The 23,658-nt window shown below is 50.0% G+C and overlaps 1 protein-coding gene across 2 annotated transcripts in view; it reads left to right on the top strand.

Moving 5' to 3' along the window:
* Positions 1–20,419: 20,419 nt before the first annotated feature.
* Positions 20,420–23,658, top strand: part of GRM7 (glutamate metabotropic receptor 7) — a 308,776-nt gene continuing 305,537 nt past the window's right edge. For both annotated transcript variants that reach the window (XM_064453417.1, XM_064453416.1), the window contains exon 1: positions 20,420–21,025. In XM_064453417.1, the coding sequence (XP_064309487.1) occupies positions 20,465–21,025 (561 nt within the window). In that variant the 5' untranslated portion in view covers positions 20,420–20,464. The remainder of the gene's footprint in view (positions 21,026–23,658) is intronic.

Genomic DNA, 23,658 nt, shown 5'->3' with positions numbered 1-23,658 from the left:
GAATTGATCTTAAAATGCCAGTGCCCGTACTTGATTTTTGAGTCTTGTTTGGGTTTCTAATGCTTGCTGGTGGGGTTTATTTTTGATGTGTAATGAAGCAGAGGTCTGCGAGGAAGATTTGGTGTCAGCCACCATACACCGCTGTCTGCCGGTGTGTTCTTCAGCACCGCGCAATGTGCTGGCTCATACTGAGAGCTGAATTCAGAAGGTTCTGGTGATTGATTTCCTCCTGGGGTGCAAATTGCAAGGTTGGTTTTTAAGAAAATTTAACTTGTAGGACCTCTCTTTATCCAGTGGAGAAGTGTGCTGTACTTCCTCAGCTGCTATTGCGATCCCCCAGAAGTTTAGAAATCTCGTGCAGAGCCCTGTGACGGTGCGGGATGGGGGACGTGGGGGGGGTGATGGCCCACGAGGCACCGTGGCATGACCGGCCCTGCTCCGTTTGTGGTCTCACAGCCCTGAGCTCTTGCTCTGGCCATTAACTGCAAATTCTTCTCTAGCCTTTTGCTGAAAAAAACCTAGAAAATACAGAATTTTGTCTCGATGCATAGCCTGGAAAAAGCAAATGTGGGAAACCCTTTCAATGACAGAAAGCTTGTATCGGGACCAGAGTAGCATTTTTGTAATTTGAACACAATTAGGCAGATATTATGTCAAAGATTCCTTCCTTTCAAGGGAATACATGGATTAAGAATGTAGTTTATTAATTAATACTTGTATGGAAAGTGCGTGCACATCAATAATGCGAAAATAAAGAAGCAGCAGTAACAAGATGTAACCACCCCTAGCGTGACATGAAAATCTTTGCAGATATTAAAAATGAGTAATTTCGGTGTTATGCTCCATTGTTAAATGAATGTAGTGCCAGAAAAGGGAATTAGACTGGCAGCTTGATAATGAACTTCTCTGCTTATTCCCTGAAGAAGGTCGGAAGGGCTTTCCTCCCAGACCCAGCTGAATGGAGATATCTAGAAGCGGAATAGAAATTTTGGGGTAAAATTGCAGTTGTGCCTGATAATTATGATTGATGAGTTACGAAGCCCGACCTGTATGCTGTATTGAGCTATCCTATATTTTAGCTAAAAGGTCAGAAAGGTCATTACCCATTCCACAACCTATATCGACCGGGGCCAAACTCAGACTTCTGCCATCCGGGCGTTTGTATTGTCTTTGCCTCAGTCTTTGTGTTGGTGGAAGTGGGTTGTGGAGCTCTAGGACGCTTAAAAAGTTGTGCTTGCGATGTTTAGTGAGGCTACAGTTAGAATAATAAATCTTAATTAAAGGAATTTGCCTTTATCTTCTGCCAAAAAATATCAAAAAATATAGTCTATAAATAAAATACTATATAAGACTGAAAACAAAACACCAAGACAAAGTCCATGTCTGGTAAAGATACCATGGCTTTTGTAAAATAATTGACTTAGGATGGAATTTTTAAAAAGGTGACTTTTTTTTTTTAATAAACTACAGTTTTGAACTGTATCCAATTTCTGTTTTTTAGAGACGTGTGAGATGAGTCTGAATCACAGAGGTGACAAACTCAGGCCAAAAAAGATAACCATGCCTTCACAAACCTTCACCTGAAAAACAAAATAATTACAGTTCTGCTGTTTATAAGCAGAGCGTATAATATATGCTCTTCCTTGCTGTACGAACCATAAGAACTTGTGTAGCTAAAAAGGATTTTTATGCCTCATCGGTTACTCAGATCTCTTGGAACAATTATAACCTCCAGACTAAGTGTTTTTCCCCCCTTTACATTTATCACTCGGATGAAGAGCGTGTTGCCGTCCTGAGGGTCTGTGGTTCTATCAGCAGATCCAACAAAACCCCCCGTGGCCAACAGGTTCAATCTAATCACATTCTCCATTTCTGGGACGTACTTTATTAAAAATTTTCATCGCTTTCAACTGTGCATTCATACCTCAACAGATTTGTATCTGTAATTAGGGGAATTGTTATTTACCAGCAGATACGGAGCTGGTTAAAAGACACCTTTCAGCAATAATTCAAATGTCATGAGTTATTACCGGTTCCAGATTAATCGTGCAGTTGTTTCGCTCGCTACAGGTTTGGAACACGCCTTCTGTCAGAAACCTTTGGAAATCGTTCAGAAATACTGGGCAACAACTATCTGTGACTGTCCAGCTAAAGAAAATCAGATGTATACGAAAGAAAGTGATCCCTCTCCAAGATCCGCGCTCAGTAATGAGATATTTTTTATTTAACAAAGTCTCTAACAGATGGTGTTTCTAAATTTTGAATATTAGGGCTGTTTTTGAAAGAGGCCTCCACACGGTCTGATGTATTGCAGATGAGGTTTTGCATTTAAGCTATAGCTAAGAGCTAATTGTGCTGCCGCTCCCGGCGTCGAAGCCCCAGCGCCGGTGTCTGCGTGTGACGCCCCTCGCGTCCGCAGCCGCTGCCACCGAAAGTACCGCCCTTGTGCCGGGGGCTCCTACGGGCGGCACCCGGAAGGTGTAGGCGGTTTAAATAAATCAGCTGGTTAATGCGTGAGCTTTGCAAAAGGTATCTTCGTGTATCCTAGCAGCTTCTTAGTCGTTGGTGTATGAGACTTTTACAGTTGGTTACTGGAAGGTCTGTGCTCAACGGTGCCGCCTTTATCGGCCAATTTTCGAATCTCACAAAAAGAAACTCATTAGTTTGAAAGGCTATGTTTTCCATAAATCCGTGTTGCCCTGGCATTAAGAAGCACACGATGGTGATGCCAAACAAGTCTAATCAAGAGCTTTGTTGTTCCTTGGGGCTGAAAAAACTGGAAATGACCATTTTTTTCACCAAATCCAGTGCCACAGGTGCCATCGCGGCATGGCCAGTTCACCAGACGTCATCCCTTTGACTAGCTGCCTGTGCCTCCGTTGCTCCAGCAGGAAGGCTTGGACTTCTGATGGTGAGGAACTTCCCACGCTCTCTCCTACGCTGTTCAAACCCAGTTTATGCTCACTCGTACCGTGGTCGCTTTCGCTAAGCGCTTCAAACCCTTTGGTCTACTCATCTCATCCTTTGCAGACGGCGGTAAGATGTTTCCTTTGTTTCATTCCTGCAAACCTTCTCCAGTACCAGAGGTGTGTTCCTAGGTGTTCAGTCATTTCATGAATATGAAACACACATGGGCTCCATTTTCATAGTTTCATCTATTTCCTCCGTGAACAATACAAGATGGTGGGTTTTTTTTGACATGGAAATGCAAGTGATCTAGATTAAGGGGACTGTGCACATGTAATTCAGGAGAGTAGCTTTGGGGAAACATCAGCTAGGGGAAGAGAAAGAAAAGAAATTGGAATTCAATTGGATTTTAGTAACTTCAGATTGGTTTTGAATCATATTTACATGCTTTTCTATTTCTCGTATGTTTGCAAGTTTTATTGCTATAGTTCTAAGTGTCTTGGAGCTATGTGAATTAGTGGATATGTTATTGCTGAGCAGAAGATGAACTGTGTTAGCAAGAAATGAGATCGTTCCCCAGAGTCCTACACAGGAAAGCTGTGGAAAACCTGGAACTGAACCCAGGTCCCAGGAGACACCAGAATGGCCCCAAAACATATGGCGTTATGGGCCAGGAACCGCCAACAGGAAGCTCAGCTCTAGTTTTAAAACTCAATTAGCATGAAGTATGCTGATGGAAATAGGTGCATTTTAGGCAAAATGCTCCCCGCCTCTCGCAGCGACCCAGGAGCTTTGCAGCTTTCCCTCAGTTGCTTCCAGGGGTGGTTAAATGCGAGCATTTTGTGCAGTTTCAGGTTGAGAATGAAGATGGGAAATCATTTCACACCCAGAGCTCCAACGGGAGCATCAGCAGGAGCTGGATTGATGGAAAAGCCCAAAATCGATGGTGGTTTTAGGGTGGTTGTTTTCATTGTTGGTCATAACCTTCCTGTGAATGTTTTTTCTAAGTATGTATTTGAGGAAAACTCAAAGTCTTCTTGCAGGGTGAACCACATTAGAAATTATGGTTCTTGAGAACCGCATCCATAAAATGAAAAATATGATGTGACACAGTAAAATTAGGACCGTTGCCCTAAAGTCTGTAGATCTGACATTAAAAGTATACTTCGGGGATTAATCATCAAATGATTTTGTCATAGTAATTTGATTCAAGTATTTTTTTGCTTATACGGAAGACTTGAATTATACAGCCACTCACTGTCAAAGAATTTTAACTAACGCAGCTGCTAAGCTTTCCAGCATTTGGCCTTTTGTGGGTAATACCCACATCTTCCCCGGCCCATTCCTCACCCCAGCCATGCTATCTGGAGGCCTCTCCTCTACAAGCGCGAGAGGGTGCAGGTGCTTCCTCTGTTGGTAAATACACAGAATCTGGCCCAGGGGGAAATTTAATCTGCTCCAAACGCCGGCCCCACCTCCCATGTGCACTCGAGGGCTGGAGCGCTCCCAAGGCACCGCGGGGTCGGCTGCGCACAACGAAATGACCAGGTAAAGGCATTGGCTAAAGCCTTGAGATCCTGCTGATAAACCCAGCGTGGAGGTCCTGGGCACCAAAGGCAGAGGTGGAACAGGTCTGTTTCCTGCGAGGACTGCGCTGATGGCCTTTTTTCCCTTCTCCTGATATTTAGGCTGTGTTCCTTAGATGTGAAAAATACCCTAATTGTATTGGTACAGAAATGGAGAAGGAACTCCAAAATACTTTGGAGTAGAGAATCCAAGCTCAGTTCTAGCGGGAATTAAGCAGAAGTTTCAAGTAATTTATGTCTGAAATGCCTTCATAACTTCTGCTTCATAAAAACGGAGCGGTATAAAATGATAGTAAAAATTCATATTTTGGAAATGGACATTCTCCTTTCTGCCAATAAAAGGCAAAGGTAATTTGCTCTATTTCCAAAAGATTGTTAGTAGTTACTGCGATTTCAAACGATGTAGCTTTAATGCTCAACACATCTTAATCTTGCCGACTATAAAACATTCCTTTGACGGTAACTTGATGATCTATGGGTTGGCGTCAGAATTCACGTTTGGAATTAACGCCTTGGTTAAAAAAGAAGGAAAAAACCAAAAACCTCACGCGAACTCACGTGGATTCCCACAAGCTGGAGGCCGGTCGGCAGCCTCGTCTGCCCTGTCGCAGCCACGCTGAAAGCTTTGCCCTCTGGAAATCCAGGCAGCTGGGAGTTACATCTGTTGATGTGGGACCTCCATATGTAACGCACTTGCTGTTGAAATGCCTATGTGTAAATGTACAAGTTAAGAAGAAAATACAAGAAGAAACCCAAGAGGGTGGGGGTTTTTTTCCTCCTTAAGTGCTTTCATGGTTTTGCCTGCCTTTTACTTGTTCCTCTTTCCTCCAAAATCCCATTTTTTTTCTTTTTGTTCCTCAAAGAGAATGAAAAGGAAAGTTGCTAATGAAATAAAAACCAAGAAAAGTTACTGATTTTTGCCCAGGACACTGATTTTTCTTTCTGTTTGTGGCAGAGCTGGAAACGGAGGCCACGCCGTGAGCCTCCAGCCAGCGCTGCTTCGCGCCCCTCGGCTGGCCCTCCGATTAAATTAACCGTCTGAAATTAACACGCGGCCCAGCATCGCTCTCGTAATTTCATTTTCTGTTTCTCCAAACTGAATTGCCTTTAACAAAAACGTTATAAGGAGAGGTTTTATTCTTGTCTACTAATGCCAGTCCTGACCCACTGTTTATATGTTTTAAAACTGTCCATTTGATTTAGCCAGAGCCATACCCTAAGTCAATGGAGAAAGCAGAGTAGGAGATCAGAAAACTTCTGAACTTCTAGATGATGCAGACCACAGTCAAGGTAGGTAATTAAAGAGAAATAAGAAAAACTCTCCTGTTTTCATGCAAAAATAAGTGATGGGGAAACTAGTAGTGCTGCACGAACATTTCATTTCCCAATAGTAAAAGCTTGTTTATATCTGGGTCAAGAGAAAAAAAAAAAAAAGTTGCTAAAATGAAGCAACACTTCAAGGTTTGGATGCGTTAGACGAGTGAGGTTCAGTCAGAAATACTGCGTTGTCATATGGTGCAAATGGTGTTTTCTTAACGGGATGGTGAGGTGGTGTTTGAGTTTTTTATTTCTTAAATATTTACAAGAAAAGCAACCCCTGTGTTTTGGTCCTGTAAATATCCACATCAGGTTTTCCCCTTTCATTAGGAGGATTAACATGCATAAATCTTGGCTGACCTGTATCCGCGACCCCCGGGTGAGCTATACAGAGAGACCTGAGCAGGACCTCGGCGCTGCAAAGGGGTGCTCGTATTCGAACTGCCGCGCGAAGCTCTGCACTGGCTATTTCTAGTAGTACTAAACAGGGGGGAAATGGTTTCATTACAGACCTTTTCTGTCGAAACACACCAAATGTCTGAGCAAGAGACGTTATTTGCAACTCGAGTGTCCCAAAGAACCTCCTGATACCGTGTACCTGAAAGTGCCTGTTGGGCTGACGCGGGTCTGGTTTCTCCTCGCATCTGCCTTTGCTTCGGTGATAACGTGCTCACAAGGGATCTTGTTACTTTTGTTACCCTTGCTGGGATTGCTTAGCTTTAGCTCTGTAATTTTATAGCCATGGAAGTCTGTGAAAAACCCCTTAACTTTTGCAAGATCTTATTTAAATAGCTATTTCAACAGGCAATTAATTACGCGCTGCAGCAGAGCTCAGCATCCCTTCCTAAATGCATTGCATGTACGTCAGGTAAAAATTTCTTACTTAAAGAATTCAAAATCCCCGGGTAATTTCTGCACCTAGATTTTGGTTTTCAGTGTGGCTGGCCTGCGAGCGGTGTATAACTCGGTGTCATTCGTCCATAGGTGGCACGTGTCAAAGGCCCCGCTTTTGGAGGAACTTCAGTGTTTCCCACCAGTCGGTAAGCGGTGAGGGCAATGCAGAGGGCTTTTCAAAACCCCCTGCGTGCCCCAGTTCCCTCGTTTTGGCTTGGCTTTATATTAGTCAGAAATCCCATCCTCTTTTATACCATCCATGTTTGTGTGGAAGCCCTCAGAAATGTCAGCTCCAATTTTTTTTTTTCCCTTCTCAAAGCTGTCTTGTGAATAACAAAACCCACATTGTTCTTGTGTGTTCTTCTGAAATTATTTCATGTCATCTTCTTAAGGAAAAAAAAAAAAAATACAGCTTCTCTCACTTAGCACCCTTCGGGACAGCAACTGCAGATGAAGAGCAAGCAATCAACATGTCAGGATAAAATTAGATTGCCAGGGAGTACAAGGTTTGATCCAATATCTATATCAGATTCGGTTTTCAGCTGTGCACATCACAACAAAAGAATACTTGCTGAAGTTGTGTGGCACGAAGCGGTTCTAAGAGCACGTGACTGCTTTTCATCTGCGTTGGGGAAAGGGGGAGCGAAATCAGGTATTTTATGCTGTTACCTCAATATTTAATTACAGTAACAAATAAGAAACCGATGCGAGGGCTGGCACTTCTGCTGCGTTTCCGCGCCTCAGGAGGAGATCGTGTATGGATTTGGTAGAGGATGGTGACGGAGTGCCAGGGAGCGGTGCCCGCAGAGGTCGTCTCCTGGAGCTCGGCGCTCTATTTTACAAGCAAATCTCCCAACTGCCGCCATTTACCATGCTCGGCCTTCGCTGGGGCAGGGCTTTGAAGTGAGGAGAATGGATTCACTCTGCTCAGATGGCGTGGGAGGTGGGCTGCAGCAGCAGCCCTACACGATCCCCTGGCATCCAGTCCAGAGCAGGGCCAGCCCAAAGCAAACCCCCTGGACCAGGTAGAGCTGGATGCTGGGTCCTCAGCCAGGACCCTCGCCCTACAGACCCGGTCCTGCGTGCTCACGTGGCCATAGCCCATCAGGCAGCTCCGCCAAGGCCAGGGGCTGCCCAGCACCTCGGCTGCAGCTTGCACATAAAGCATCTACATTTGGACGTCACTTTTTTCAATAAAATGCCCTAATAATGTGAAGAAATAATAATATCTGCTTCCATTTAGTTGTAAAAAAAATAGTGAAAATATTGAAAACCTTCATTCAAAAATGTTTGCTTTGGGTCAGAGAAAGTGTTTTGGTTAACCTGAAGCATCTAACAAAACTGAATTACCAGCAAGTTGGAAGCTGCCGGCTACCCGCAGGCACGCCCGACTCTGTCCATGCCGTATGGGATGAAAGCTACAGCCTTTTCCTGACTCTTCGTACACCATCTGCTGGGTTTCTGCTTAACAATAATCGTCTGTCAAACTGAGTCATCAGGATCCCCGAAGTTCGGCTGGGACTTGTGTGACTGTATTGAGCCGGCGCCCGTATTTAACCCCAGGGCATTGCAATTTGTACCGAGTCGAATCTTCAGCCATCATAATGCTGTTCCGCTGCACCGATAATGGCAAAGTCATTGATTTGACCTAATTGAGGATAAAATCCATTTTCTCTTAGGTGTAAAAATATTGATATACACATACAAGCTTTTTGTAACGCTTGTGGCCCAGTTAATCTCCTGTTTAAGGAATTTAACCTGGTTCTGCTTGTCCCCAGCTATAGGGTTTGTATTACGAGACCGCAAGGATGTCTCCTGTCCTTGCATTATTTAATTCTTCAGACCCGCTCCCACTGCTCTGGCAATAGCTTTCAAATTAATGGTCCAATCTTTTAAATTAATGAGTTTTCACCGACCTCAGTGGAAGTGGATCAGCTCCGAGACTGCCAGCCCACCCGGCCGTCCTCATCAGTACTTCGACTAAAAGTAGTTCACCTACTTTCACCCACAAGCCCGGCACCTTGGAGCGCGTCGTTCGGATCTCATCAGAGCAGCCATACCTGGCCTGCTGCTCCAGACGGAGAGGTATTTAATATGGAGATTTTGGGGGTTGTTTGGCAGTAACTCCGAGTTATTCTGGCCTCCTCTCGATGCCCGTTTAGCTGAAGCAACTGCTCTAGAAAGCTCTCGTTAGCCCAGGACTTCTCGAGAGAGGAAATTTAGCGCCTGCGTTTTCCAAATCCCTGAATGCGGTTTGAAAAACCTTATTTCAATAATTACAATAACACAGCGCCCCAAACCAAGTTATATTATCGGAGCAGCTCATAGGTGATGGAGATGTTTCCAGTCACTGTAAAATATTTTTTTTCCCCCCTGTGGAAAACACAGCAAGTCTTGAAAAGGCACCACCATGGGGATGCGGAAAGCTCGGCGTCTGAGGATCCGTTATGAGCACAGCCCGGGGCACGTCTTCATATTGTTTAACAAGTGCTTTCAAATGGCTGTCACGGACAATTGATGGGACACAGGAGAGGAGGAGGGGGAAAGGACTGGGAAGAAGGTTTCTCTGCAGCAGATAGACCCCAAACTAAGCCCCATGGCCCCAGACCACGCTCCCGCCCGCGGAGGTGTCTCGGAGAGGCTTCGCCCTGCACCGGCTTCCTCAGGGGCCGAGCAGCCGCCCCACCAGCCTCGGGGCTCCTCCGGCCCCGTGCGGTGCCGTGAGCGTGACCCACGTCGAGGACCCGGCTGCCCCCGCGCCACCGCAAGCTTCAGCGGGACGGGCGGGGGCAGGCGGTGAGGCAGCATGGCAAAGCAGGACCGTCGGGATCTAGCGACCCACGGGGCGATAGTGGGAGAGGTGAGACCAAGGAAAGATTCACTTTAAAAGCAGGTATAATAGGGCATAAAAGAAAGTCACGGCTGAGTACCGACAAAGGGGGAAAAGTCATGAATGTCTCAAGCTCAGTCTGTCAAAGCAAATGAATAAAGGTAAAAATCTATAACATAAACCCACATCAACAGAGAAGAGTCTGATACAGCCGGGGAGACCGGCTTGGCAATGTGTTTTGAGGGCGTTTGCTTGTTGTTGTGCACGGAGATAAAATCTTGCATATAGACCAGGCTTTCTACAAAACAAATGGGGAAGAAGCATCAAGGGAAAAAATAAAAGAGACGAGAGGAATATCTGCACTCTTATAAAACATGTAAAGCCACGAAGAGACCTTAAAAAAAAATAAAATCAAAAACTTAATTTACAAAGAGCACTCCTGATTTCTGTCGTAAAACGTTCCAAAACAATCTCATGCCTTAATTTCTGCAGCCATTGAAGTGGGGAGAATTACATAAGATTCTTGCTGTTTGCTTTATTTTATGCTTAACTCATATTGTCAATGATTCATTATCAAGATTTGTCAGGACTAATTAAGAGGAGTGCCAGCTGTGATAGCGTTTGATATCATGGCACCTTGCTCAGCGGGGACTCAACCGAGAGCGCTCCTTGTGCAGAATTAGCGAGCGGTGATTTAGTGGCCTGCGGCTCACTGCGGCCTGAGAGGTTGCAAAGGTGCAGGTCTTTAGCAGCCCCTGCGGATAAGTTGCTTCTTTACAGGAAATTGAGTTTTCTGTAACTGTCCGTTAAAACACCCAACCAAACACACGATAAACTTCAGTAAATCACATCTCTGATTGTCTTTTCTGTGGCAAGCCACCTCTCTTCGTTTAAATAAAAATAATTACACTAAAAAAAAAAAGATGAAGTTTTAAATTCAGGAAGGTTTGAGTGCAAAAACATTGTATTTGGTTACGACTTTGTGCCCAAGTCTATAATTCTGGCGTGAACGGCCCGGTGGGCTCATAAACTTCTGGAAGTGGTTTACAAACGGAACTTTTCTGACCCATATATTTATACGGGCAAAGTCATCGGTCATGTAATCTGTGCACAGTTCTGTGCGCTCTGCTACAAAATCAAACAAAAAACATTAATTTCTGGGCAGCAATGGCAAACCATCAGAGACGTGGGCGCGGTGGGGTGCGGCGGCACCGGCTCTGCCCGGCCCAACGCGTTCGGCTTTGCCCCGGAGGCGCCCGGGCTGCCAGTGCGGCTCAGCGCAGGCGGAGAGCCTCCAGCTCTTAGACTTGAGATGCTAGAATGCAAGTCTTAAGGAAAAAAACAACCCCAAACCAAACAAAACTCACACTCGGCAACTAAAATCAATGGTATTTTCATCTTAATCGCTCTGAGCCTGTTGACCAGTAGCCCTTCTGTAAACAGGGATAACGATAACACTTATCTTGTGAAAATAAATTACTGTGTTTGAAACGCTCAGGCGCTATCGTGATGGTCAAGACACAAAAACCCGGGAAGAAGTGCTGAGCCCTGACTCAGTACGTGGCGAGTGCTCTGCCGTAGGAGTCTTGGGGACACGCGCTCCAGGCTGAGGATAAAGCAACGCATTGAACAACTGTCGGTGAAGCGAGCGCTGCCTGTTCTGAGAGCTGAATGAGGTGGGGGCTCGGCAGAAAATCACGCGATTTTTGGTCGTTTTAATTAAAGGCGACGCCATGACGTGGGCAGACCGGGCTGAGGAAGCCGTCGCGGCTCTGGGGTTTTCCGCGGCGGGTTCTGCGTGCGTAATGTCGCTTTTTACGGAGGCGTTGTGGCTTTTTCAGGGAAATACTCGAGCAGACGCCTGAGAGGAAGAGGATGCCCGCAACTTTGGCGTGAGGCAAATTCCCCCTTTACTCATCTCGGCGTGTCTCGGCTGCCCCGGAGCACCTTGGCAGCGGGTTCCCAGGCCGCTGGAGGCGCGGAGGGCACGGTCCCGCCGAAGCCAGGTCGCAGCGATTTCCCCCCTGGCTCTGTCGGGACGTCTGGGGGTGCCGAGGGGGGGTTTGTTCGTGGGTGGGCACTGCACGCTGGGCTCTGCTCGGCACTAGGAGCACGTTTGATGTGTGCTGTGTCAGCCTCCTCTGAAGGGGACCCAAGGCCGTCACCTAATCGGGGCGGGGGCTGGTACAAATGTTACTAGTCCAAGGTATTTTTCAGAAATATTCGTCTCAGAAATAGGAGAACCCTTTTCTATCTGAATCCATTTGAAAAAAAAAAAAAATCAGTGAAATAGTTTTCAAGTATTTTTGCTTAACATTTGATAAAGCTGTAAAGAACAGAAGCGCTCATGGCTGGGAGGAAAAAGCCTCCCAAAAGCATCCCGAGCGATTCCGTCGGCCCAGCCCGTGGCTTTGATGCCACTTGGTCCCTTAGAAAACTCCAGGCACCGCAGACAGCCAGGGAGGAGGGGACTGGCCTGCGCTGCCTGGATCAGTTTGTTGTCTGACATCATAAAAATATTAGTATTTTTGAGAAAGCCATTTTATTTAGTTATTGTGAATGTGCAGTTCCTTCATTTTTAATTCAGCATCGGAGGAGACTTTCCAAGCGTTAAGTGAATCAAAATATTCTTAGTAAATCAGAAACCAAGAGAATAATAAGTGTTTGAAAAGAAAAAGTTATTGTCCTCTGTGGATTGCAGTGATTTTAGTGATTTGGCTGAAGTGCCCATCTAATCGAGCTGCCAATTTGAAATATTTGCGATCTCAAAGGGACAGTTTTAAAGCGTCTCCCACGTAATTGATCGATCCATTCCTCTCGAATGCTTGGATGGCTTTCAAAGCCAGGGGACAGGTATTGATGGGGCTTCGAGGGGGATGTGTGTTTTGCATGGTCTGGTGGGAAAAAATGCCTCACGTCTCCTCCCGTACTGAAGGCAGAGGCAGAGGTGACCGCACTAATGGGAGCTCCCGGTTAGAACGTGGGAATCGCTCAGAACTGACCCAAAACTCATTCGCGGGAGGGGCGAGGGCCTTCTGCTCCCACCGCCTTGGTCTTTCCCTGGCAGTGGGGCAGGGTTACCAACCCCTGCACCGGGACTCCTTTTGCTAAGCACGTGCTACATAGGTGGGATCGTTTCATAACATTTTGTTTTCCAAAATACCCCAAGTTTGCCTTTAAAACTGAGCGTGTGTGGGTGCTCAGAAACAATTTGGGTTTGGTTTTGTTGATTTCCGAAACTGGCTTCCTGAGGGAGACAATTACGGTTTGAAAAACAAAACGCATTCCAGTGAAGATCCCAAGACTTGTTGAAAATATTGCCCTCGGTCATCCTGCAGGTTCTGTGTATTAGTCTGGTGGTATTTTACATAAATAACGTATATTGATGAAAATTACAACATTTACTATTTTTGCACTTTTAAAAACTTAGAGTGGGATTATCTTTTTTAATAATATTATCAAAAATTATCTTTCCAAGTACGTTGAGCTCCTAATACGCAGGATATATCCCAGATAAGCTACGATAAAAATAAGAGCAGTCGCTGTTACTGCACACTGGCACCTTCTGTTGTAGCTGCTCTTTTAGCAACGAGCCTGCCTTCGCAGCGCAGACGACTTGGGAAAGGTTTGTACCTTGGCAGTAAGGGCTTGGCGCTCTCGCAGGCGGGGCGAGCGCCCCGCTGTCCCCGTGCCAAGGCCCGTCCCTGCCCCACGGGAGAATTTAGCGGCTGGGACGTGACCCAGGGCAGCGTCCCCGCCGCATCCCGTGTACAGAGCAGCAGGCCAGGGCTCCAGCCCCGCTCTGGCGGGCCACCGAGCATCGGCCACCCCGTGCGTTGGGTGCCGGGAGGTCTCCCCGCGCCGCCGCGCCGCGGGGACCCTCGCCACCACGGCGGCCGCGGGGTCCCTCCTGTTCGTGGCAGCTGCCGGCATCGCGGTGACGTGCCTCCGACCGGCTGGGCGGCGGGGAAGGAAGCCTCTCTTTCAAGGACTTGGACTAAGCACCACATCTAACAGCTTGGCTTAACTAACAGCCAAGGGTTTTCTCATCCTCCCAGAGCCCTTTTCTTTTTTAAGCAGTAGCAGCCTGCGCACGGGAGGCAGGATCCAGGAGGCGACTGAAAATAACTGTGGATGTGCAGATTTGTGGATCTTTTCATGCATCAGGAAAAAGACAAACGCTCCTCTCCAGAGCTGCGCTGCTTTGGTTTTACGTGGGATCACGCCGGCGTGTTGCCGCAGAGAACTAGGCCCAGCTACTCTGTGTTTGAGCACAGAGTATTCGCTGCATTTTTTTTTTCATAGACTTGGGAATAATCCGTATCGCATATTTTGCATTTACTAACTTAATATATGTTCTAAATTATAATTTATTTGGCACTTATAATACATTTTAATAAGTTGTAATTCCATGGTTTATAACAAAATATAAATATAAAAATAATTTTTATCTTACATAAAGGAAGTTCGAGCAAGATTTCCAAGCTACTCTATCCTTGAAGAGAATTTGCTGTCCCCTGTCCTCCCTGGAAACCAGAGCCACAGTGACACCTTCTCTTTGTAAACAGCAACAGCAGAGCACCGAGTTAAGGATCAGAGTTTTTCACTGGCCTCTGCTCCAAAAATTCATTATTTCCTGAACGCCAGATAAGCAGGCGCTCTGGCTGCTATCCCAACGCTGACTTCACCCAACAAGTTAATTGCTTGTACCGTGTCCATTACGGTTTTTCAAAATGACCTCCAACTGTGCTCGGGGCCATCACGCAACATTACCAAAATTTGAAATATCGTTTTATTTCTCCTTTCTGCTAGTCCGTTGCTCTTTGTTTTGCCTCCACTGGTCGGTTGTAACAGGATTGTGTGTTCACCCTGCCAGTTGCCCACATAAAAGCAATGTTTAATTTTACAGCATCTTTGAAAGGAGATGTGGGTAAGATCCTCCTGTGATGGATATTGCATAGCTCCCCTGAAGGATGCCAGCTATGATGCTGATTTCTTTCTGGCAAAATCGTTGCTTATCCAGTAACAATTTGGCTGCATCCACGGTCTTATTTGACAGACAAGTTAAGAAATGTTTTAGAATATGCTTTTGGATGTGTTTAACCACTGTTTACTTCTAAACAAATGTTCTTGCTGAAACGATCAGGCTTGGGGTTTTTTTGTTTTGGTTTGGTTTGTTTTTTAGTTTATTTTGTGAAATTTTGGGTTTTTTGTTGGGGTTCTTTGTGAAGCAAACCGTCACTGGGGGAGACGGCGTGTGGGAAGCATGGAGGCAGGGGAAGGGTGCCCGTGGGGGGGGTAGGGGCATGGGTGGGCTTCTGGGTGCCTGGTCCTCCAGGGAGGACTAATAGTGCTCACAGGCATCAAAAGCCGGCGCCAGCCTCCCCCGCACGTCGTTCTTTGGGTGAGAAAACCGGAATAGCTCTGTTCTTAAGTGGTGGTGCAGCACCCCCGCCAGCCACCCTGGGATCCCAGCGCAAGCCCCATTCTGTTGTTATCTCGGCCGTCAGGACCTGGGCGTGGGGCAATCCCTGCCCGCCCCTGGGCCCTCTGCTCCCGGACCGGCGCCTTGCACCAGAATGTCAAACACTGACCAAAGCCAACCCTCTCAGCCCTATACCCAGCCACCCAAGAGGGGACCCTTCGAGCCCCCCGCGCCGCAGCGGCCAGGGGGACCCTGTGCCTGCCCGGGGCTGGGGCGCCTCGCGGGGGGGGCTTCGCGAGGGTCGCGGGGGCGCCGGCGCGCGGACCCACGGCCTGGCCGCGCGCTGATGAGCGCCAGCGCGTGAGTCGCCTGTGAAACTCACGTAAAGGGAAATTCTAGTCACAGCTTACCCCTGGTGGGGGTGTGCGCGCCTGTGCGATTTGGTTTTATGTATGTATTATTCCTATTCATATAAACTGTCGACCAAGCCTGAGATTAAGATCGGACCTAGCCGCACCTAGACTTCTCTCTGAAAGAAGTTTAGCAAGCAAGGGGGGTCTATTCTGAACCTCGCGACTCATCGGGAGGGTCCTCCTTATCCCCTGCATCCACGATCCCTCGGAATCATTCTGACTCGAGCATACTTCAATTCTCCTTTGCGTACTTCTGTGTACGTAACAGAGTGACCCTTGCCATGCTCGTAACCGAGTCTCTGTGTTGACTGTAAAAAATTCCATCAAAAAGTCCTGTTTTAAATTGGCTGACTCTGTTATGAATCATACAACTTAATATACTGCGATCTATCTCAAAAATATTAATAAATCTTAGACGGCTAACCAAAGCTGTGTAACCAACCCTATTCCCGACAATGTGGTGTAGGCAGCAGGACGCACAGCGTTGTGTTCCTCACCGTTTGGCGAGGTCGGCCGCATCCGCAAGCCCGGCTTTGCGAGGCCTTATCGCAGGAGGTCGCTGGCCCGGGCTGGTGTGAGCGCCGGGCTCCCGCGGTTGAACCAGGGAAGCGCTGGCCGGGCTCTGGGAACTTGGCGAGCTGGTTCAGGGAACAAAGAGTTAAACGTGACTAACGCAGTCTAGTGTAGCTCAACAAACGCTGGGGCCGGGAGCCAAAACTTAGCCAGGATAATGAGGTAGCCTTGGGCTGTAAGATAACAGGAGCAGCCGGCACGATGACTGAAACTTGTTGCTTTGGGGGAGTCGGAAAGGCTTCGAGACAAGAAGTGCTTAAACAAAGTTACATTTGACCTTAAGATAAGCAGATGTACAGAACCATAAAGATAAGGACACTGCAGAACTACCAAAGCCCTGTTGGAAATCACCTCGTGATCCCTGAGGCTCCACTCGGAAGCGCCCAGGACAAGCAGGCAACAGCCTCACCGCTGCCACTGCTGCAAGGGGCCTCGGGCAAGGAGGCACTCAAGGATGGGGAACCTCCTGGGGGGATGCAGACAACCTAACAGCAGGCGCCAGTTGAAACCCAGACAAAAGGAACTAAGGACACCTCCATCTAGATAAGAGTCAGAACACCAGCTGAAACCAACACCCCTTGCAATACACTGACAAGATTACTGGATGGGCCAACTCATGACCATAAGTGGAAGAAGGGACTTAAAACACATCGGTGATTAAGAGGCAAGTACTATAATTAGTTCCAGGAAATCTAATGCATACGTATATTAACTGAGCAATATAAGCTTTGTCCGTGGTGACTTGCGGTGTGCCAGTCAGGAGGAGCGATCCCCCTCGCACCCAGCGCTGCAACAAACGTACCTGCTTTATAACCCTCCGTGAGCTGTAGAGTTTGCTCCCGTGCCTCAGAGCGACTTGTGCTGGGGATTCGCTGTAACACAGGAACGGCTAACTGTGAAGCGAAATACAGAAACGCCACCTGGAAATGGCTTCCCCGCCATTCCCATACGCTTCTGCCAATATGCCCCTTAAATACACAAAAGGCCGCTTTACTGTAATAACGTTGCTTTCCGAGAGCCATTTCAGATTAGGGCTACAACTTTAACATGATTTAGTATGTCGTAGCTCGAAATTCCCACTGACGGCTTCAAGAGTGGGTGAGTTCAGTTTTGAGTGGACATCACTGAATTTTTGCTTAGGAACTGCTTGTTGAAGGCACTTAGCGTAGCCCTTCTGGTGGGCTGCAGGGGAGAGGGGGACTTTTTTAGGTTCAGCGGGATTTGGGCTGTTACGCCGCGCAGGTGTGATACCCTTACGGTGGTATTTAGTCAGCGTAGTCTCACCTCCAGCTATTCAATAACCCAAACCAAAATAAAAGGCTTCTCCAAAGCAAAATATGGCAGGTGCAGATGCACAGGCCACTATATTTAGTTTCTTGTCAGAGAGGGCCAGATTGAACATACGTAGCTGCCTGTACGCAGTGGATGGGATCAGGTACAATCAAAGGGAGATTACTGGCTATTTTGAGAGTTAAATTTAAAAAGCAGGAAATTGAAAACTGATAAACAGGGTTTTTTTTTTTTAGGTGGTGTCCAATTAAATGGCGATATTCATTACCGTGGGAGGCCACTGAACCAAGTACTTAGCAAGACTGGAAGCGGGACTGGGCACTTTTATGGATATCAAGAATATCCAGAGTAATGATTAACTATATCAATTTTTATAATGTAATTAGAATAATTTTTCATGCTTCAGGGCTTAAACCAATTTCTATATATGAGAGACCAGGATGAGACTTATGGTAGGAACAGATTAGAGACATCTGCATACTGCAGAGCTGCTGCCTTTTCCTCTGACACATCTGCTGCTCTTCCAAGACAAGATATTGGGCCAGGATGGACCCTGGGTCTGCCTTGATCGACAGTGGGCTTTTCTATGTTCCTTAGGGAATCGGGTGTGTAATATGTAGACTAATTTTTTTAGGTAAACCAGGGTGTGAGGAAAAGGGGGATGAAGGAGGCAGCAGATGGGTTTTCTGTAATTTTGGGAAGACAAACGTGTTGAATGTAACCGCAGATTTGCCCAATGGAAAAAATGAGAAAAGAGAGGACGCTTTCAAAATCACGAGGCAGCTTCCTGCAAAACAGTGGGATTTATTAGAAAAGATGTCTTAGATTCGCATCCTTGCTGAATCTCGAGCACTTAAGGCAAACTTGAGTCATGCTTGCAAACTCTTCGCTGCAACCACTAGAGTCAGATTTTAAAAATAATAATAAATACAGCTAAGATTCTCAAAGAGGAGCTTGAAGTGGGCAAGTGGTAAATAAACGCTGAAGAGCTTACACTTTAACTGCTCACGTTCGGCTGTGAGAGGGGGATGGAGCTGATGTGAGCAAGGAAGAGCTGAGCGGGAAATCACTTACACCGCGCCGCGGATGACCTGATGTGAAGAGGAAAGAGGCGTGTGGGCATCGCGGGAGGGTAAATGGCCACTGGTTAGGCTGCAGCGCGACGGGCAGAGGAAGAGGAGTGGGTGTCTGACCCTGGGGCTGCGGGGAGGCAGCAGCCAAGTCACCAGCATCGGTGAACACCCCCCCAGCACGTGTGTACCCCGTCCTGCGCGTGAGCTTTCCACCCTCAGGATGATGGTGGTGGGCAAGCGTGGGTTTGTCAGGAAAGCATGGCTGTGCTTTCGTCCAGTGAAGAAGAAAAATGCTGAACAGCGAGGCCTGGGTGATGGCACAAGCTGCATCACGATGCCCAAATTACAAAGAAATAATCTCTTATGATGTTTTCAGTCCATGGAAAAACTAAATTTTGGTTGCAAGCCCAAAAATTATAATTTCTAGTGGAGAACTCCAGCTGGTTTTATTCTTGTTTATGCCTGTTATGTCCTGGCCCTACTGCAAAATCCTCCAAACTACTTTGTCTGTCCAGTTCTGCCATCGCTCTCCAAAGGTCCCCTTTCACCAAGGAACTTCTCTGGTCGTGGAGATAGTCAATAGCACCACTTGGGGAACCTTGGCTGTAGTAACTTCTGCCAAATACAAGTGGACACAGAGAATGGACGTGCAAGGGCAAGAAAAAAAAGCGCTGAAAAATACAGTAAGGACACAATTTTAAAAATACAGAGATTTCAAGGTGTTAAAAAGCCTTAATAATTACTGGAAGATGGGTCGTTAACCGCGAGCCAGCTCCATCTCAGTCAAGACCCGACCAGCAAAGCCACTCACTCGTGCCTGCCAGACCAGTCACGCTGCAACATTGCAGTGCTGTGACATAAAATTTGGCTGGGCCAAAACTGATCAAACCCATCAGTTTTTACTCATGTTTTTTACTGTTACAGCAGTAACAATTGTGTTACTCTGACCTCACTGAAATATAACGTGTTGGAAATGAAGCAAGCGCTGTAGCTGACTATTAGAGAGCAACACCTGCAGAGCTGTGGCTGGACTAGGCAGTCTGGACTGCTGCAGGCCGAGTGCTGCTGGTCCAGCGGGCGTCCGGGGCCGAATGGGGGACCGCGGTTATCCTTGATCTGGTGTTTATGAGGAAGGAATTAAAGGTTGTCGCCCAAAACTGTGCTTGGTCTGGTGGGAACCAGCTGCCAGGGATGCACACTGCATTACTCTCAGATTGGGAACATGGATTTGCGGGCCAGCAGGGAACAGCGACAGGTGTCACCTCCTCGGGTGTTATGGTTTTAGGATGAAAGGAACAAAACCAGGATGTTCCAGCATCCTCGAGGTCTCCATGTGCCGAACAAAACCGGGTCTGGAGACCTTAAAATAGAACACTATCAGCTGCGTTACTTTGGTTTTGGGAGTATGGGGTTACATCCAAACTCCTCCTCCTCCTCCCTTGCTCCAGCGGTACCCACCTTAGCGGGGAGGAGGATCTCTTTTCTATGTCAAAAATCCGAATTACTGGGGTTTGCTGCAATAGGCTTGCTGGCATGCTCCTGCACCCGGCCGGCGGGTTCGGGCTCGCTGACTGTCCTGGCCCGCCGGGGAGGAGGAGGAGGAGGAGGAGGAGGAGGAGGAGGAGGAGGGCGGGGGGGATGCTCCAGTGAGGCTGGGCGGGCGTCCCCCCCCCCCGGAGGCGCCTTCGCGGGCGCTCCCGAGCCGCGGGCATCCCCGCACCCCGCTCCGCCGACACCCCCCCGCTGCGCTCCGGCCCCGGGGACGCGGGGCTGCCCCGGACCCCCCTTCCCCGCCCCCCACCGGCGCCGCCGGGCTGCGGCGCCCCCCGGGCCGGGGCAGGGCTGCCGGCGGGGCCGGGGCCGCCCGCCCGCATCCCCGGCAGCCCCGGGCCGGGCTCGGGCGGCGCGGGCGCATCCTGCGCAGCGGCGGGCGGGGCGGCGGAGGGGGCGGGAGGCGGAGAGCACCGGCCACCATTTAAAGCGGTAGCGGGGCGGCGCGGCTCCCCAGTGCCGGGCTGCCGCGGAGCGCGGCGGAGGCAGCGGCGGGCGGCAGCGGCCGAACCCCCCCCCCGCCCCCCGCCTCCCCATCCCGGGTAGCCCCGGTATCCCGCTCCCGCCCCGCCGCCCATCCCCGCCGCCCCGGCCCCTGCGGGTGCATGAAGGCGCGGGGGAGCGCGGGGCAGCGCCCGGGCGGCGGCGGCACCACCATGGTCCGCCTGGGCAGGCTCCTGCGGCTCCTGACTCTGCTGAAGTTGCCCTGCTGCCTGCTGGAGTTCCTGCTCTGGGAGGCGGCCCAGGGGCAGGAGATGTACGCCCCCCACTCCATCCGCCTCGAGGGGGACATCACCCTGGGCGGCCTCTTCCCCGTCCACGCCAAGGGCCCCCCGGGCGTGCCCTGCGGGGACATCAAGAAGGAGAACGGCATCCACAGGCTGGAGGCGATGCTCTACGCCTTGGACCAGATCAACAGCGACCCGGACCTGCTGCCCAATGTCACGCTGGGCGCTCGCATCCTGGACACCTGCTCCCGAGACACCTACGCGCTGGAGCAGTCCCTCACCTTCGTGCAGGCTCTCATCCAGAAGGACACCTCCGACGTGAGGTGCACCAACGGCGAGCCGCCCGTCTTCGTCAAGCCGGAGAAAGTAGTTGGAGTGATCGGGGCGTCGGGAAGTTCGGTGTCCATTATGGTGGCCAACATCCTCCGGCTCTTCCAGGTAGGGCTGCGCGGCTCCGGCCGGGCTCTGCCCGCCGCCTTCAGCTCCCCGCTCTGCCCCTTCGGGTGCCTCGTTCCCCCCCTCCCGGAGCCGCTTGGTGCCCCCCCAGCCGCCCTCTCCGCTTCAGCATCCTCCCTTCTCCACCGTGCGTGGCACTTTCTGGATTTATCGCCCCATTTGCAAGAAGCAATCCGTGAAGGGAAGGGGTGGGGGGGGAAGAGGGGGGAAAAAAAAAGGAAAAATAAAAGGCGATGATTTTGATGGGTTTGCATTAGGGAGAAATATGGCTCGGCAGAGGCGCGGGCGACGGGGGCACGGCCGGACCGGAGCTCCCCGCGCCGGGAGAGGGCGGGGGGGGGCAGCGCCGGGGCTCGGGGGGATCCGGGTGGGGGGGGGTTCTCCCGGCGGAGGGAGGGGGCTGCGCTGCGCTCCCGGCACCCGGCCGCTTATCCGGGCCGGGGTCCCTCCCTGCCCCCCCCCACGGAGGGCCCGGACCGACCCAGAGCCCCGGGGCGGGGGATGGGGTCCGGGGTCTGGGGGCGCGGGGCCGGGCTCCGGCTGCAGCCCGTGGGCTCGGCTCGGCTCCGCTCCGGCGGGGGGGCTCCGGCGGCTCCCGCAAGCGCCGAGGGATGAGCAGAGCCGGGGGATTAGAGAACCGTGTGTGTGTGTGTGTGCGGGGGAGATGCGCTGCAGCGCCTGCCCGTTTCCCTCCCCGGCCCCCTCCCCGGCGAGCTGCCATCGCGCCCCTCTCGGTGCCGGGGCTCAGCCCCGCCGGCTGTCGGGGCACGGAGACCTGTGTGCGTGCATCCCCCCGCCCCCCGCCCCAAGGCTGCAGCCTCCTGCCCTTCCACGGCGCCCCAAGTGCGGGGGAGAGGGCTGAGCCGGGGTTTGGCTCCCCGGCGGCGGGGGGGGGGGGGGGGGCCGGCCCGGGGGCGGGGGGTCCCCCCGGGGCGCTGCGTGAACCCGCCGGGGCCCCGCAGCGAGCCCGGGGCGCTCCTCGGCAGCGATCGCGGGTGCGGTGGCAGTGCCAGCACCGCCACCAGATGCATCGTGAGCAGCGGAGTTTCTCGCTTCCTATCCTACGCCTTCGCATGCGGAAGGTGGTGGTGGGGATTATTTTTATTTTTGTGCGGCGGGCGGAGAGATCCCCCGCTTTTCCCAGCTGGAAACTTGTGAGGTTTTCACGGCAAATCCACTGGCTGCTGGCAGCGGTCGGCGTTACTCCCGGTTCCCAGCTGGCTGCCGGCTCCAGGTACGGCCGTCGCACGCAAGACAACCGGGGCGATGCGCCTTCGCCCATCGCCGCCCTTTGCACCCTCCGGGCTCGGTCCTGTCCGTTTTCCTGAAAGAACGTTAAGGATCTGGCTTTGCTTTTCTTGCTCGCCTCCCCCCTCCTGGCAAATTAAAATGCGACTTGTACCGCCTCTGGGTTCGGCGCTGTACCGAGCCTCTCCCGGTTTGTGCGGCTTTAACGTGCGGGTCTTCGCGTGGAAATGCTGCCTCCGAGAGCGCAGCCCCGCTTGCGTGTGCGAGCAAGCTTGGCATCGCTCGGTGCGCTGTACTCGCTCCTCGAGACTTCTTGCATTACAAACACCCCTTCCCGGGCTGCAAAACAGATGATCTCATGTTCTGCTTGAGCTGGAGCCGAGGAGCGTGGAGGGATGCGAGAGGTGCCGAAGTTCTGCTGAAGTACTGGTTCAGCAGGCGCTGCTCTGCTGTCGGCTCCCGCCAGCCGGTAGGCTGGAATTAACCGGCTGTTTTGTACCGAACCGCGTTCGGGAGCAAATCCTGGGCGCTCTGGGCTGAGATCTCGCTCGGAAGGAAATCCCGGGCACTGGGAGCCTTTTGTATAATGCCACAATACCTGCGAAACCTTTGGTGGTGTGTTATGTAATGGAGCTTGCAGAAAAGACGACGTTTGGGCAGTTTCTGCGTGTAGCGATATTTATATAAATCTAAATATTTTAATGTATTGTGATTAAGCAGCCGTTCAAAATTGCTTTCTAACCGAATCATCCAGACAGCAGGAACTGGTACAAACCGAGAGAGATTTTACTGAATATGTATTTTACAGCTTGGTTCTGCCTTCTTTAAGCAGATTTTTCATGCAATAAAACTGCTGTTCCATATTGTCCTCTCCCCCTTCAAAACACAGCTCAGAACATGTCCCAGCCAGAGAGAAATAAGGAAAAGAGGACTGTTTTAAGAGAGAGGAGGAGAACTGGACCTATTAAACAACTAAGTACTGTTTCCTGGGGGTGGGTGAGAAGCTGGAAGTTATTGGAAAGAAAAAAACCAACTACCCAACCACAAAAATACTTGTTAACCTCAATACTTTCCCCAAAGCAGGAGCTGCTGCAGCCAGCTTGCCTCTCCCGGGGCGCTGTAGGCTTTACTGACCGTGGCAGTGGTGATGGGTGGCCGAATGGCTCTCGAACGCTTATTTTCATGCCCAAGCTGGCTTTTCCCTAACACTTCGTAAATTAAAACTCTTTCCATCTGCGGAGGCCTCTGCAAAGAAATCTTACTCACTCGTGTTTACATTTCTCTGACAGTATCTTGGAAGAGAAGTATTTGTACTCCACATTAATGTAGGGATAAAATATATATATATATAACCCACACAGAGCACA

This window comes from Phalacrocorax carbo, chromosome 6, assembly GCF_963921805.1.
Source record: "Phalacrocorax carbo chromosome 6, bPhaCar2.1, whole genome shotgun sequence".
In the NCBI taxonomy this organism is placed as follows: Eukaryota; Metazoa; Chordata; class Aves; order Suliformes; family Phalacrocoracidae; genus Phalacrocorax; species Phalacrocorax carbo.
Note: the sequence above shows the minus strand (reverse complement) of the source record. Positions and strands in the feature narration are given on the sequence as shown.